This window comes from Ambystoma mexicanum, chromosome 4q (assembly GCF_040938575.1).
Source record: "Ambystoma mexicanum isolate Mex_15411 chromosome 4q, UKY_AmexF1_1, whole genome shotgun sequence".
NCBI lineage: Eukaryota > Metazoa > Chordata > Amphibia > Caudata > Ambystomatidae > Ambystoma > Ambystoma mexicanum.
This window is the reverse complement of record NC_090928.1, coordinates 535,492,862-535,507,906: the sequence shown is the minus strand read 5'-3', so window position 1 is coordinate 535,507,906 and position 15,045 is coordinate 535,492,862. Positions and strand designations below refer to the sequence as shown.

Sequence of the window (15,045 nt, the reverse complement as noted above, 5' to 3'; positions counted from 1 at the left end):
GTTGGAAAAACTCCTACTTTGCCCTATTACTAAGATGAGAGTAGTCTCGACCATCAAACGATAAACAAAACAGTCCCAGTGTTTGAAAGAATAAATGTGGTTGAATCAGCTCTCCTCCCCACATTAGGCCGCATGGAGTAAGGTGGTCCCTGTAGGCAGGATGACCCACTCTGGCTCGGGTTTTCAACACAAACAGTTTCAAAATGTGGATCGAGGGCCGCCTGGGCTTCCACATTAAAGTCTCTCTTTCCAGACTTCAAATAATGTTTCAACAAAATGTTCACGTAGTCCCCCCTCTGTCAGGCTCAGAACTCTTCAAAACACAGTTGACATGGGGCCCCCCCAGGCTCAGACCTCTTCAAAACATAGTTCACATCGGTCCCCCTCTGTTGGGCTCAGGCCTCTTCAGAACAAATTTCAACAAAACTTGCAAGGGGGCTCCCCTCCCCAAGCTTATTAATCTTCAGGCTCCCTCAGTCTGGCTCAGATTGCTTTTGGATGTCGAAGACTGCAAATGTTTGTGGCTTTCTTTATAGACCTCCGCAGGACCACTTCGACTAAAAGTTCAACGTTCAACTTTCACTCTCCCCTTCTCTAGGAGTTAATTTTGCTTACTTTGCATTTGCAGTTCATTTGCTTTATCGTTACAAAGAATTCACCTTTCACAGAGACTTTTGAGTGGGTTACTTCCTTTCACCGGACCACTCCATTACTCAGTATCACTGATTTCACAGCTGTCCTTACTTCAAAGTTCATTCACAGGTCTGCCTTTCTTCGCTTCTCATCCATACGCGTGCAGCCTTCACTTGCGATATAATGCTGCTGCTGCAAACTTAAACACATACTGGCCTCTCAGGTCGATTGCTATCTCACCGGCTGTCTACGGCTCTTTCTTGGTTCTACGATTTCCAATTCATGAATCAATGTTAGTACCACAGGCTCGGCTTCCCCAACTCTCCTCTTCACCTGTGACGGTCGCTGGCATCCTTGAAACACAATACAGTCTTCACTTGTGGGATCTGGCCTTCTCCACATGTTTTCTGTGGCCTGCCGGAGGCAACGACCTCTGGTAGGGAACTCTTAGTGTTTTCGACCCGCTGCTCCTGCCCCTTGGTCATCGCTCTGCTCCAGTATGTTTGCCTTTGTCCTGGAAGTTCCAGGGCTGCAGTCACGTAGAACAAATACAGTGTGGCGATTTAGCCTTTTTTAGTCAACAGGGGAGTGGTGCAATCTCACCTGCGTTAGAACTCTATCAGAGGCAGGCGGTCTCACCTGCTTTTTATGGTACAGAGCTATGGGCGTATGAGAACGTGTAGACTCTTCATAAGGGAAAATAACTTCTTTAAGAAGTTATTATTACCGCCAAGCACCCGACTGCATTAGTGCATCTGGAATGTGGGACACTCCCCATGAGCTCAAATATTAGTTTCCGGCCAGTCTCCCTTTGGGTTAGAATTTAGACTAGACCAGCTCTTGAACTATGTAGAGCGGCACTGGTATATATTATGTCACTTAAAGGTGCTAGTGGATTGAAATGGTTTACACATATAAAAAAATGTATTATTCTGTCTGAAAATGGGTGAGTTTTGGAATGACCCAGGCAGACTTTGTGCATTGAGCTGGAACCGAATGAAGCCTCTAATAAAACAGAGTGCTAAGGAACTGCTCCTCCTTGAGGCTTCACCGCTAAGGTTGGGAGCGGATTACGTAGCTCAGAGATACATAAATGAATTTAAAATGTATCTGGATGAAATTAGGCCTGCCCATGTAAGATCACTATATATGAGGGTCAGATTAGGAATATTGCCAATCACTGATTTTACGTTTAAATGGAATGGCCTTGACTCTTCTAGATGCCCTTAGTGCGGTGCTCCCGAAGGAGGCAATATCAATTTTGTTGTTGTTATTTTGTAAACCGTTTAAGCGGTTAAGGTTGTTATACCGGAGAGCCGTCCAGTTGGAGGCCAGGATTAAGTAATGGGCCTGTGTCGTTGAATTTCTGGTCCAAAGCTTTATCCCCTCATTGGTGGGTGCGGTGGTGAGTTTCTTGCAATAGAGCATGGATCTTGAGAAACATTTTAGCATTTTAACTGGGCAACAGGCTGCAAGTATTTCTCTCCTGAAGTTCCAGTAATCCCTATGGGTATGTAGATTGCTGTTTTGTCATGTTAATTAAGGCCTGTGAAGAAATGCTGTAATATCTCCTTTTAGTGCTTATGTTTCAGTCTCGTTTAAGATTTTTATGTTTTTTCAAATTTTTGTTGTGTGGCAATTAGTGTGATTTCAATGTATCTTACTATTATTTTGTTGTTGTTGATGTAACCTGAGGACTTTGTCGAAATAAAGATTTATAATAATAATCATGTTGCTACTACAAACTTTTTTTAAACACTCACTGGTGTCTCAGGTTGCTTGCCAACTCACCGGCTGTGTGCGTTTCTTTCTTGGTTTTACGATTTCTAATTCATGAGTCAAGGTTAGTACTACAGGCTTGGCCTCGCCTCCCCAACTCTGCTGTTCACCCGGGAGTATCGCTGGTGTCCTTGACACACAATGCAGCCGCCTGATGTGGGATCTGGCCTTCTCCACGTGTCTTTCATGGCCTGTCTGAAGCAACAACCTCCAGTAGGGAATTCTTGGGGTGTTTGACCCGCTCCTCTCGTCCCTTGGTCCGTCGCTCTGCTGAAGTAGGTTTGCCTTTGCCCCAGAAGTCCTGCTCATACTCATGTTTCACCTTGCTCAGAGTGTGTCTCTAGGTTCTGCCTTTTATCCGTGTGAGGAGAGGTAATTGGTATCAGGTGTATGCACTTAAAGTCAAGTGCCTGACCCGATTAACAGGACATGTCCAGTACGATGTATGAGAGTTAGTCTTGTTACTCTCAGTCACCCTCTTCCTTGGCCCAGTGTTTGTGTAAAAAAGGGGTAGAGTTAGGACCTCAGAGAATCCTAAAAAAATAGGATGGGTTAGATGAACAAAAAAGGGGCCAATACCTCGTCTCACCATCGGCTGCCTCACCCCCACTCCCTGAAGACCCCTCACCCAAGTGATCCTCCCGCACTGGTCCACCCCCAGGGTCTGGATCCAATGGCGATGGCCTTGCCCTGGCCACCTGAGAGAGATCCCTGGGCACTAGCGGGTGAGACACCCTCTGGTTTATCACATGTACATCTCTAATCATTGCACTGTCAATTCTGAATAAAATATTGTCCGCTGTCTATTCCTCTGTACCTATCAGCACTCTTCGCCCTTCTCCCCTCTCCAGTGTTACTCGTGCAAAGCTCTGCTTCTGTCCTTCAGAGTGCTATTCCCAAATCTGTCTGTGCCCTATTTCCTGTTCCCATCACTAGTGGATTGAGCATGGCACTAGCTGCTAGTTGTTGCAGGACATTTTCATAAGTTGCAGGGGCTTATTGTGGAGTTGCATGAGGTACATACTGGGGGTTAGTATACACTTCAGCTGCTTGCATGGGGTAACACCCCTCTGGGGGTGGCAGGGTTGTGGAAGTTACGGGCATTGTGAGTTGTTCACAGGACGCGGGTGGTGCACTAGGTGCATGAGTGACACAAGGTGCTTGCATTATTAATTTTCCCTTTTTAGAATCCTTGGCTACATCTTCCAAATTCTATACCATTATCCAAAGCTCTACACTGTCCTTCCTATAACGTCTTGCCCTTACATTTCACTGCCAAAAAAATGTACATATAATCCCAAAACCTCTGTTTTGTGATCTTTCTTCAGTCCAGGGCTTTCCTTTCCCATTAAAGCAGAAGTGATGTACACATATATTCGAGTGGCATCAAGGAACTCATGTTCTAACCAAGCCTAACCTTGTAACACTATCTCACTTCCTAGACACTAGTCCACCCTTTCCGGCACCAGTGTCCACCCTTTCCGGTACCACCTTCCCTTGTTGCCCCAACACAACTTTCCACCTAATTCAAAAACCACTACTTCACACCACAATTCAATAAAACCTTAAACCACACATATATATTCACAAATATGTTCACAATGCTTTAGAGCCTGCCTCAATCTCCACTTTGAGACAAGGGCATTGACTTCTCTATGCAACCTTCTGGGGGCCCCTTCTGCCTGGGATGCCAGGTACACAATATAATGGACCTACACAACAAAATCAAACTTATTTACACAATGGTGTAGACCAGAGGTCTTCAAACTGTGTGGCGCGCCCCCCTAGGGAGGTGCTGCCGCCACCCGGCGGGGGGAGGATGGGGATGGATTGACAACCCAGCATGAAATGTATAAAATAAAAAAAATGATTTTTCTTTTTTTAATTTCTTTTTTTAGTTTGCAGGTTATGGGCAGGGATGGCTCACATGGTCGGACTGGACCATAAAACAGCTCAGGCACCAATGAAAAAGTGTCCCGCTGTTGCAAATGGATATTCATTCTTTTAGGCACAGAATGTTTAAATAGTACCCAAGGGGGTGTTATTTGTTAAAATGTAAGCAAATTGTGATGTTAAAGAATATTTATTCAGCAACAATGGTCAAAACTACTAGCTGCTCAGTGAAGCGACTCATCAAACTGGCCCACATTGGCCAAAAAGAGTGACCCATTTTGACTGGCCTACACTAGCATTTTTAGTTTTTGATACAGGCATTGCTCTATTACCCTATAGGCCAGTCTGAGCCTGGCGGCTCATTCATAATGGGCTAGGGGGCGTCCACTCAGTGGCCCCCTCACCCATTATGGAGGAGCTGAGGAGCCAGCCCAGTGAAACACAAAGCACTCCCTCAGCTCCTTTTTCCAACTGAGAAGGGCTCCTGGGCTGGCTGAACTGTCAAAGGGAAACAATGCTTCCCTTTGACAGTTCAGTACCCCGGCAACACATGCTTACTGAGCTATGCAAGGCTGGGGGTGTTTTGCTTCGCCAGCCTTACATGGGTCATTGGAAATGCTGGCTGGGGCACTGCATGTCTGTATGTGTGAGGGGGAGCTCCTGCACCTCCCCGCACATACGGACAGAGCAACCTGGAGTGGGGTATTTCAGCACCCACTAGCAGGTCCCTACAGAAGGTACGTTTATGTTCATTTATTTTTTTATTTAAATATGTGTATGGATGCATGTATGCTTGTGTTATGAGTGAGTGTATGCTGATGGGTGCTCGTATGAATGATAGTGATTGCTGTGTGAAAGTGTGTGTGTTTGTTTTGGTCCTTTGAGCTGATTCTGGCTAGTGGAGGGAAAGGGGGGAAGGAGGGTTGTACAACAAAGGCATTTTAAAAAATGTCTTTGTTGCATAATGCCCCTACCCACCTGCCAAAATCAGCTCTCCTTCTGAGGTGCTGTGGAGCCCAGGGTACAGGGATGTTTTTTTTTTTATCTATCATAGATGTCCAGTCAAAAATACCATGCTTCTCCCTTGGCCCCCCAGCATCAATTGTAAACTGTTTGGCTTTTTACCCATTTTTTTTTTAAGCGTATGCTAAAAAATGTAACCTTTTAACCCATTATTTTAAAATAATTCACGGGGGGGGGGGAACTCCCCGAATCCCGCTTGATTAGTTTGGGCTCCCTCGGTGCACTCGGTCACTATGGCATTTTTGTGGGAAATATTTATACCCCTCCACTTAAAAAATGTACCAGCTCCCACTGGCCCTCGGACTGTTTTGGGAACGGGGTGGGTGGAGCCCAGGGTCTATGATGCAGTGGAGAGAGCCCAGGGACTGGGTAGGAGTGGGATGGGGGAGCCCAGCGACTGTGATTGGAGCAGGTGGGGGAGCCCAGGGACTATACTGGGAGTAGGGTGCGGTGACAGTGCACAATAGTTCATAGCCATTTGTTCATACTGTCCATATGGCATTTTTGGGGGGGCCCAGCCTGCCCAAATTTTGCTCAGGGGGGCCCAGGCCAAAAAAGTTTGAAGACCACTGGTGTAGACCCTTCCGCTTTCCCATTGCCTCGGGAAGAGGGACATTTCCTCCTAACACTCCCTTGTGCCGAGTGGAGGACTCCCAAGTCCTCCATATATTGGATTTCATTTATTATTTTATGTGCAGCGCTGCCTTTCCTCTACAATGGAGGAGGTCCCGAGATCTCTCTCTTCTCTTTCTATGCATGCAAGTCAGGTCTTCTGGTCAACTCTGAACCTCTTCAGATTGTGCACAGGGGTCTGGTCACAGCAGATGGGTGCCACACCCCAGGAATGCGCCTGACACCCTCAACTTCTGGGATCATGTTGGGGTCACCAAGATGAAAGGATGGCAGCCCAAAACCCAGGAGATGGAACCAATCCAAAAGGCGAAATAATCACTGCAGCTCTTTGCAAAAAAAAAAAAAACAAGGTTTATTACATGCAAAAAGGGTTTCAAGACAGTCCCGTAGAAGCGAACAGACACAGAGCTCATCATATCTGAAAGGGTTACAACTTATATAGCGGAAATTAACAATACTATGCATAATAATGAGTAAGGCATAGTCCCACCACCCTCATTGGCTACCACCTATAGAACATGCTAATCCCCCCATAGTCCCTTGACTGATTGGCCACATCTATGCAACTCCCCATTTCCATAGATATGTGGTCACCTGCATCACCACTGTCGAACCCAGGTATATGATTCACGGGTTCTTATCAATAGGTTCATACATTTGGGATTGTCATGTGATGTGCACCCTCCTGTTCAAGACGCGATCAAAGTAAAGTGCGTATCTGTGCACAATGGGTGCCTCTGAACATGACTTCTCTCCTAGGAAACGGGAAAAGGGGATTTGTGTTTGGAGCTAAACCACCAGAGCCCCAGCTCCACATCAAGGCATGCATTCTCTTCTTCTGTTCATTGTGTGCTAGGCCTTAAATGGTGACACCTCTGCCAAGTTAACAAACTGACCTCGCTCCTACCACACTGCCTTGCTGACGCCATCTTCCGCTCATTTCAATCCTTCCTGAACATCACGCTACTCTGCATTACTATAGTTACCGCAACTAAATACTGGGCCTGTATTGCTGCCCTATCTATGGCCTCTGCAACCACAACATTAATACATTTGTTGATTTTTCTGTGTTGCTATATGTGCAAATCTAATATGTGTCAAACCCAACTAAAACAAGATATGCGCTGTCTGCGGCACAAACTACACTCTGCTTCTCCAATGTTGCAATCTAATAGGTTTTCCTCAATCTCAACCTATTTGCCTGACTAGGACGCTGTACGTGCATCCCAACAGTACTTAGTCTCCAGCTCTGACTGTCCTCTAACATTCTTAACTTTTTGATTAATTAAATTACTAAACATCTATTACACAGTGCCTGATGGAGCAGGCATAAGCAATGCCGGGACTCTGCCCTGTAAAATACAGACTGAACCCAGCTGCACAGAGTATTGCACTGAAAACGGTTTTCAGAGCATTTTTGTCACATTAATCTGGGCTTTTAGTTTTGTATGTTTTTCCAAAGTACATACAAATGCTGCATTGTTGCTCGTTTTTGTTTTGGGTACAAATAACTTCAAATAGAAGGTATGTACAGTTCATTAAGATCCCAACTGTACTTTGTATTCACTTAAATGATTTATTTTGTGGGCGTACCCTCTATATTAATTGGAGGCTTTGCTTTCAGAACAGTATGTCCCAGATCCAGTATCCCATATTATCTGTCCCTCAGATTGCCAGAGTCCAAGAATATTTCACCATATTTGAGCAACTTGTCACCCTCTGGCCATTCCCTCCTCATATTCTGTGCAATCCATTAGTATATTCCAGGAACCTAAAAGCAGTAGGCTCGCATAAGTGATCACATTCACTCACTAGTAGAGGGCATGATTTGATCTCTCTGCTGAAACAAAGTTATTTGTAGGTACTAAATCCCTATTTGGTGGGGCAATTGCCTCCTCCCAACCCTTAAACTCAGCAAACTACCCAGACGGTTGGCCCTCCTAAACCAACCTTTGACCAGACAATCGAAACTGGTAGCTTGCATCAATATCAGTACTAAAGACTCCTATGGCTGGCTCATTAAACATATATACTTTATGAAATCATCAGCTCTGTGATTCTGGATTTTTTTTAAATTCAACACATACCACATTTGTTTGGCACCATAAAAGGGCATCATTTAAAACATGAAGTGCACATTCACCAATGTGCCTACCTACTTGTATCCAAACAGGAGTATTCAAGTAAGACCACCAGGAACACTATAATTTAAAATGTTTCACCTTTATTTACTGCCTTCCCAGTGGATTCCAGTACAGTGAAAATACAAATGCATGGAATGGTTTACATATAACAATGGAACCTGACAGAAGATGAAGCACATATGACAAACCCCTTTAATTGAATGCTGTCATTATGGAGTTTAGAACCAAATAAATGCCTTTCCCATTACTGGCTTTCATCCATGATCATGTTATTCCTGTGACTGTAGAACAGTTAGTATATAATCATTAACACATAACAAGTCTCATACTGTAAAACAGATCCTTAGTCTCTTAACTCCTAGTTGTGAGATTTAGTTGTTGGTACTTTTTTTTGGTACCTCCTCTTGGAACTTGCCATTGATTGACTGAGCACGGTGTCCAGTGAGCAGCTCTGTCCTAAACGGTAGATCCCGAACTATTAGCTAGTGAGCGCTCTGCATGTTCTAATTTATCTTTATCAACCACACCTCATTGCATCGGTTGAACATTTTAAATGGGCTGTCGTAGCCTGCAGTGTAGTAGACCCTCTCGTCGAACACCTTTCCATCCCTTTTCAAACTTGCTCCCAATTCCAAAAGTTGCTCTTGGTTCTTTGTTGCATTGGTAAATCCTCCAAAAGTCCTGTAAACAGAAAAAGTGACAACTATTTTAATAGGTGTCAAAAAGTCAAATAGCCGCACCCAATCCTGCCCCACTGCACACAACACAGTTAGTAAGCTTTGCTTTCACGTGGAAAACGGAATCAATGTGAGCCTGACTAGATCACTTCTCCATTCCAAGCATCTATGTCTCACTTCTTACACACACAGTTGATGGCACATTCAAATATGGGATTTGTCCTGCCTCAATGTAGGGCCTTATTGGTCACCCATTATAAATAGCTGCTAGCACATTGTGGTACTGGGAACATGCCATCCTCAAGATGGTGGCAATGTTCGATCCAGTTTTAATGTTGTGAACGAAAGACCATTGAGCCTTGAGGCAATCTAGTAACTGCAAGGATTTTATTGAATGGCTCTTACAATTGTTGCTTTATCTGGTTCATGGTAGTCCAATAATCCATCTGCCCCATATCTACTGTTCTAGAACAGCCAATCTGATAGTTTACTTGTACATAGGGATTCCTTGTTTCAGTGGTTGTTTTTCCAATTCTGGTAGTGTGTTTGCAAGGTTTTCACATTTGTCTTCAAAAGGCCTGTTTTTGTACTTACTCATTGAAACCCTAAAAACAATCACAGATAACTGTGTTTTTCGAATGCAGACAACATTTTTCTTTTATTGCTGCACGCATATTATGCATAATTATTTTGAAGCAAAAACACAGTCGCATATTATGCTAATGCAACCTAGTTATCGCTTTGCATTCTTGGACGTGTAGTCCTGAATGTATAACAGAAAAGGAAAATGGCACACACAAAAATGCTAATGATTAAATAAGGTCTTTATTGGCTCTAGTTGCATGACATTGGCATGATAAGAGCTCAAATTAATTTTGCAGTGAACTATAAGACATGCACTACCCAAACATGAAAAAAATCATGGGGTAAAGGAGTGGAAGAGGACATTTTTTGGGGGGCACGGGCAGGCTTATCTGTATATTAATGATCAAACCTGCATGCAGGACAAACAATTGTGCGCTCACTTGTGGGGAACTAAGTGTCTCATCACACAGATTACAACAGAGGCCTTGGTAAACAAAATATAAAGTTTGCATATTTACTAAGTGGATGGTTAAATAGATTCTGTACCCATAAACAAAAATCTGGATATTTAATTTGATGGGTATTCGGGATTCCAGACAAAACTGGTATTCTTCAAACAAACTGTACAATCACATTTTCCAGAAATCTTTGAATGTTGAGAATAGAAGTGAACTTTCCTTGGCTCATTTCCTCAACAGAATTTGAAGGGCCAGTGTCTGATGGAGGATCATTGGAATACTACGCACCGTTTGAATATGTAATCCATTTGGTGCTTCTCTGACAAGTGGCTAACTGAGGTTTTTCAGCCATGTAGCTTTGGAAATCCAATAGGCAACTCCAAAATGATGCTTTGTAAAATACAAATACCATAAAATACATTATTAAGGGGAACATATGATATGGCTCATTTCAGTTTGGGTCATATTCAGGAACGGAAATGTCTGTAAATGTCGACTAGATGGTAACAAATGACCTCAGTTTAATTTGAAATTTAATATAGGAATCCATGTATAGAAAGTTTGGTGCTGCCTTCTAGTGGACATTTTCTCATTGACCACTAGAAGGAAATATTATTTCTGGGGGCAGAAATTGGATTAAATCTGATTTTACTGAAATGTCTACTCTTATATTAGAAAGGTGTTTTTATAACTTTCCTGTGCCCCTTTGTGTAAGGAACAGTAAGACAAAAACATTAAAACTATCTTGAACACAAATAATTAGATCATTACCAGTTCAGGTCAAAGACTTAACAAGGCTAGAGAGGTTGGACATGTGTCTATAATGCTACAAGTTGGGGGTGATTGTCAATTTCTGTGAACTATTATTTCTATAGGAATGGTTCAGGTATCTATAAAATGCCTGCCCCATACCATTACCATTTGTCATCAGAGGTTGATAACAATTATGCAGAAGGATTGTAGAAGTAGCAGTCCATGGACCAGTCTTACATCCTGATACAAAAAATGTGCAAACAAAATGGAGTAATAGGAGGAAGAACAGTACATATGTAATTATCTACTGTACAAGCCATGTTTGTGTTTGCATTCAGGCCTACAGAGGGCATTATTTCTGCACACTTGGTATTGGATGAGCTGCGATTCATTTCAGTTGTGGCATACTGAAAAATGTGAACTTCAATCCTCCTACCAAAGGATGAACCTGGTAGCACATTACTATGGCCTTCTGATGGCAGGATAATAATTAAAGGTGTCATCTTGACTTATTATCAGACCTCCACGCCATACAGGGACACTCCTAAGGTACTTAAAGCAAGAACAAAATTGTCATTTTCTTCAATAGTTGATTCAGCAACACATGGAAACTCAGTTGAGTGACTGAAAACTATGACTTAAAAATGCAACACCAGGTGACGGGGCGATTTATACTTTGGCCATGATGTTTACAATTGTTCAAACTGCTTCCCATTCTTGTGTGTTTAAGTCCTGCTCCAGATTATCAATGAGAGATGAACCTTTTTACTGATGTTATCATGGGCGAACGTTGGGCATACATAGTTAAAAACCCTTGGGTCTGCTTTCCAACCCCTCGGAGTAGCCAATCGAATTTCTGAGCTATTTACTGTGTGTGGTTTTGCATGTTGCGAATTACAGTTTTAATGATGTGATCCAAAAGATATTTTTTAAATAATTCAATGACCTTTCATCATGGCTTATTGATTATGTTAGGTCTCTTATTGTGGGGTTCTTGAGGGGGACAAGGTTAATCTTATGTGACTTCCATTAGCCCTATAACTTTAGAATTGGTCCCCCCCCCCTGCACCTTATTGCAGTGTCTTTCTGAAGTGATAGTGGTTTCTAATCTCCTAACCAAATCCGAAGAGCCTGCTATGTTTGCTCCTTCATAACAAAATGAGCTAATGAGTTTCAGCCACTGCAATATCTTTTATAATTATTATGACGATTGCATCAACATAGAGTATGGCATTCATGATCTTTTGGCACCGTCAGTCAGGTGTGAGTAGGAGAAGGAACAAGTTACTTACCTGTAACTGTTCTCCAGCATGGGTCTGTCATGGATTCACATGCTCATGAATATTCCCCATCGTCAGGCTGGGAATCCTCGGTAAAGAAAGAAATCAGTTTCAGTTTCGTTTCTGAACTGTCTTTCTTAGCAGTAACCAATCACTGGTCTCTGGGTCATACTGCCCCCAGCCAATGACTGCCCTCTCCATAAGCCCCTCCCCTGGCAGCCATCCTGAGATTTGGTAGCACGTAAAGTGGCAGTAGGACCAAGTGAAGAGCCACAGAGGGGTAGGAGGGAGGGTTTGCATCAGGGACGTCATTTGGGGGTCGCCAGAGGTCGCAACTGCGACCTCTGGTGATTCCCTTGCGACCTCTGTGATCTTTTTGCGACCTCTGATTAAGGCCTTGCAGCATAATTATTTTTAAAATAATCAACGGTCGCGAAAAGATTGCAGAGGTCATGGAGCTTGCCTTGCGGGTTACCATGCTCGCGAGTCAACCTGCCAGTGCCTTCAACCTCTGATTATTTAAAAAAGAATTAGGAGTCAAGTCACTGGTGGGCTGAATCGCGTGCGCAGTGACTTGCAGGGCAGGCTCCATGATGCCTGCCTGGGGCGGGCGCGGCTCCACTAGGTCTGGAGGCTGGCACTCGAGGTCATGGTTGCCTGGCAACCATGAACTTTGTCCGACCTCGCCTACAAAAAAGCGCTGTGTATGTTAAAACTGTGTGCCCTGTCTGCGAGAGAAATATTTTTCCTTACAAATGCGCATACACAACGCAACATGTCTTATTTATTTATTTCCGGGTTCCGGTCCCTACATGTCACTAAACATATTACTAGAAGAGCCGGATTTTGTCCAGAACCGAATTCTTGTGTTGAAAATCGGCCGCGGGAGTTCAGCTCATTAAAGCCGTGGGAGACCTCTTCTCCATGGAGATAACCTTTGTTTCACTTTCATGGCGAGGGCAGCGTGTCAGCTTTCACAGCAAGAAGAGTTGCACTCCGGCACAAGAGGAGTTTATAGCCCTAGTAAAATATCAGCTGAGCTGCAACAAAGGGAACAACGGTGCAAATGGCACAAACGGATGAACATGCCCTGATCAGGCTATACGAGAGCCGGGAGAGCTAGCGCACGGTCCAGGCGCACAGTAAGCAGTTCTGGCTCAGGGCCCAGAGGAGGCATTTCCCGCAGAAGACTCCCACTGTCCTCGCTCAGCCTTCACCCTATGCCACGGAAAGCCGGCTTTCCTGGGCTACAATGCACCCACCCGCAAGGGAGAAGAGGCATTTTGCAAACCAGGGTAAGACTATTTATATTTGCAATTTCAGCTTGTATTTCGAGTCATAAAAGCATATAGGCGTACAAGAGGGAGTTTGATAAAACATCTGTTAATGTCCATTTATCACATATTCATTCCTATAAGTAATACATGTGTAAATAATTCTACTTTTTAACATAATTGCATTGGAATAAGTTGAAAACTTCAATATATGTTGACACATCATTATCATTTGGTCATGGACGTCTGCTTGCATTCACAGTAATTTGGTAATATGGGCCTATGAACACTGATCTTAACGATCCATATGACGATCCATTCTTCTATGAAATGTACATTACATTATAGTGATATCGTAACCATATTTTTCGTAGTGTACAATGCTATGTGATGCCACTTCCTGTTTTGTCAACAGGTGAAAGGTCGTGTTCCATCGCTTTCCGTGACATCACTTTGGGGGGTGGGGTCAAATGACATCACTTCCTGTGATGTCATCAGGTGTCAAGGGTCGTGTGATGTCACTTCCGCTACCCCTGGCATTTTGGTGAAATGACGTCCCTGGTTTGCATGTGAATCCATGCCAGACCCATGCTGGAGAACAACAGTTACAGTAAGTAACTTGTTCCTTCTCCAGCATGGGGTCTGGCATGGATTCACATGCTCATGAATACAAGTATACATAGCAGTACACACATGCACAACCATGGGAGGGGGCAAGGCACAACATTAAGCATTTCATCAACTCAACATTAAGCATCTCTTACATCCTCACCAGGCCCACCTTCAGGCGAACAGGTTGCGCAGCACTGCTTGGCCGACTCTGGACTCCTCCCTGGAATCCCAGTCGACGAAGTAGAATCTCGTGAAGGTGTGCGTCGACCTCCACGTAGCAGCCCTGCAGATGTCCAGCAGGGGCACACCAGATAGGAACGCCGTGGTAGCAGCGATCGCTCTGGTCGAATGGGCTCTCGGACGGCCCGGCAACGGTCGGTTTGCCAACCGGTGATAGTGCATGATGCAGTCGGAGAGCCATCTGGAAATGGAAGCCTTCGAGAGGACCTTCCCTTGGTTCACAGGTCCAAAGTTCACAAACGGCTGTGATGTCTTCCGAGAACTCTTTGTGCGGTCCATGTAGAACTTCAGCGCTCCAGCTACATCCAGCGAGTGCAAAGTCCTCTCGGCCGGCGACGAAGGTGACGGGAAGAAAACAGGTAACACCAAGGGCTCGTTGAGATGGAAGTACAACGGCACCTTGGGCATGAAGGAGGGGTGCGTCCTCAGCACCGCCCTCGTCTCGTGGAAAGTCAGGTATGGAGGTTTACAGGAGAGGGCCTGGATCTCTCCCACTCGTCGTCCAGAGGTGATGGCCACAAGAAACGCTGTTTTCCACGACAGGAACTTCAACGGTGCAGAAAGCAGAGGCTCGAATGGCAGCCCCATGAGCCTGGTCAGCACCACGTTGAGCTCCCACGGTGGGGCCGGAGCCTTCACCGGCGGGAACGATCGGAACAGTCCCTTCATGAACTCCTTCACCAGGCGATGGGACCACAGGGATGAGCGCCACAGAGTTCTGGTGTAGCAGGAGATAGCTGCCAGATGGATTTTGATGGAGGCAAGGGCCAGCCCCGCCTTGGCCAACGACAATAAGTACGGCAGCACTTGAGGGGCCGTAATCCGCAGAGGGTTAAATCCTCTTCCACTTATGTCCATAGCACTTGAGAGTTGAGGACGCCCTGGCCTTTGCAAGCACCTCCTTGCAGTCCGATGAGATATCGTACCCTCCAAACTCTAGTGCTGCAGGAGCCAGACCTGCAAGTTCAGCGACCCTGGGTCGTGATGGAGGATGGCGCCGCCTCCTCTGGCGAGGAGATCTGCGTCCGCCAGCAGCTTGACTGGGGGGACGCTGACAAGTC

At 44.7% G+C, this 15,045-nt stretch overlaps 1 protein-coding gene across 3 annotated transcripts in view; it reads right to left on the bottom strand.

Annotated features, from left to right (window-relative positions):
• Positions 1-8,168: 8,168 nt before the first annotated feature.
• Positions 8,169-15,045, bottom strand: part of HEBP2 (heme binding protein 2) — a 96,873-nt gene continuing 89,996 nt past the window's right edge. For all 3 annotated transcript variants that reach the window (XM_069608082.1, XM_069608083.1, XM_069608081.1), the window contains one exon: positions 8,169-8,786. In XM_069608082.1, the coding sequence (XP_069464183.1) occupies positions 8,609-8,786 (178 nt within the window). In that variant the 3' untranslated portion in view covers positions 8,169-8,608. The remainder of the gene's footprint in view (positions 8,787-15,045) is intronic.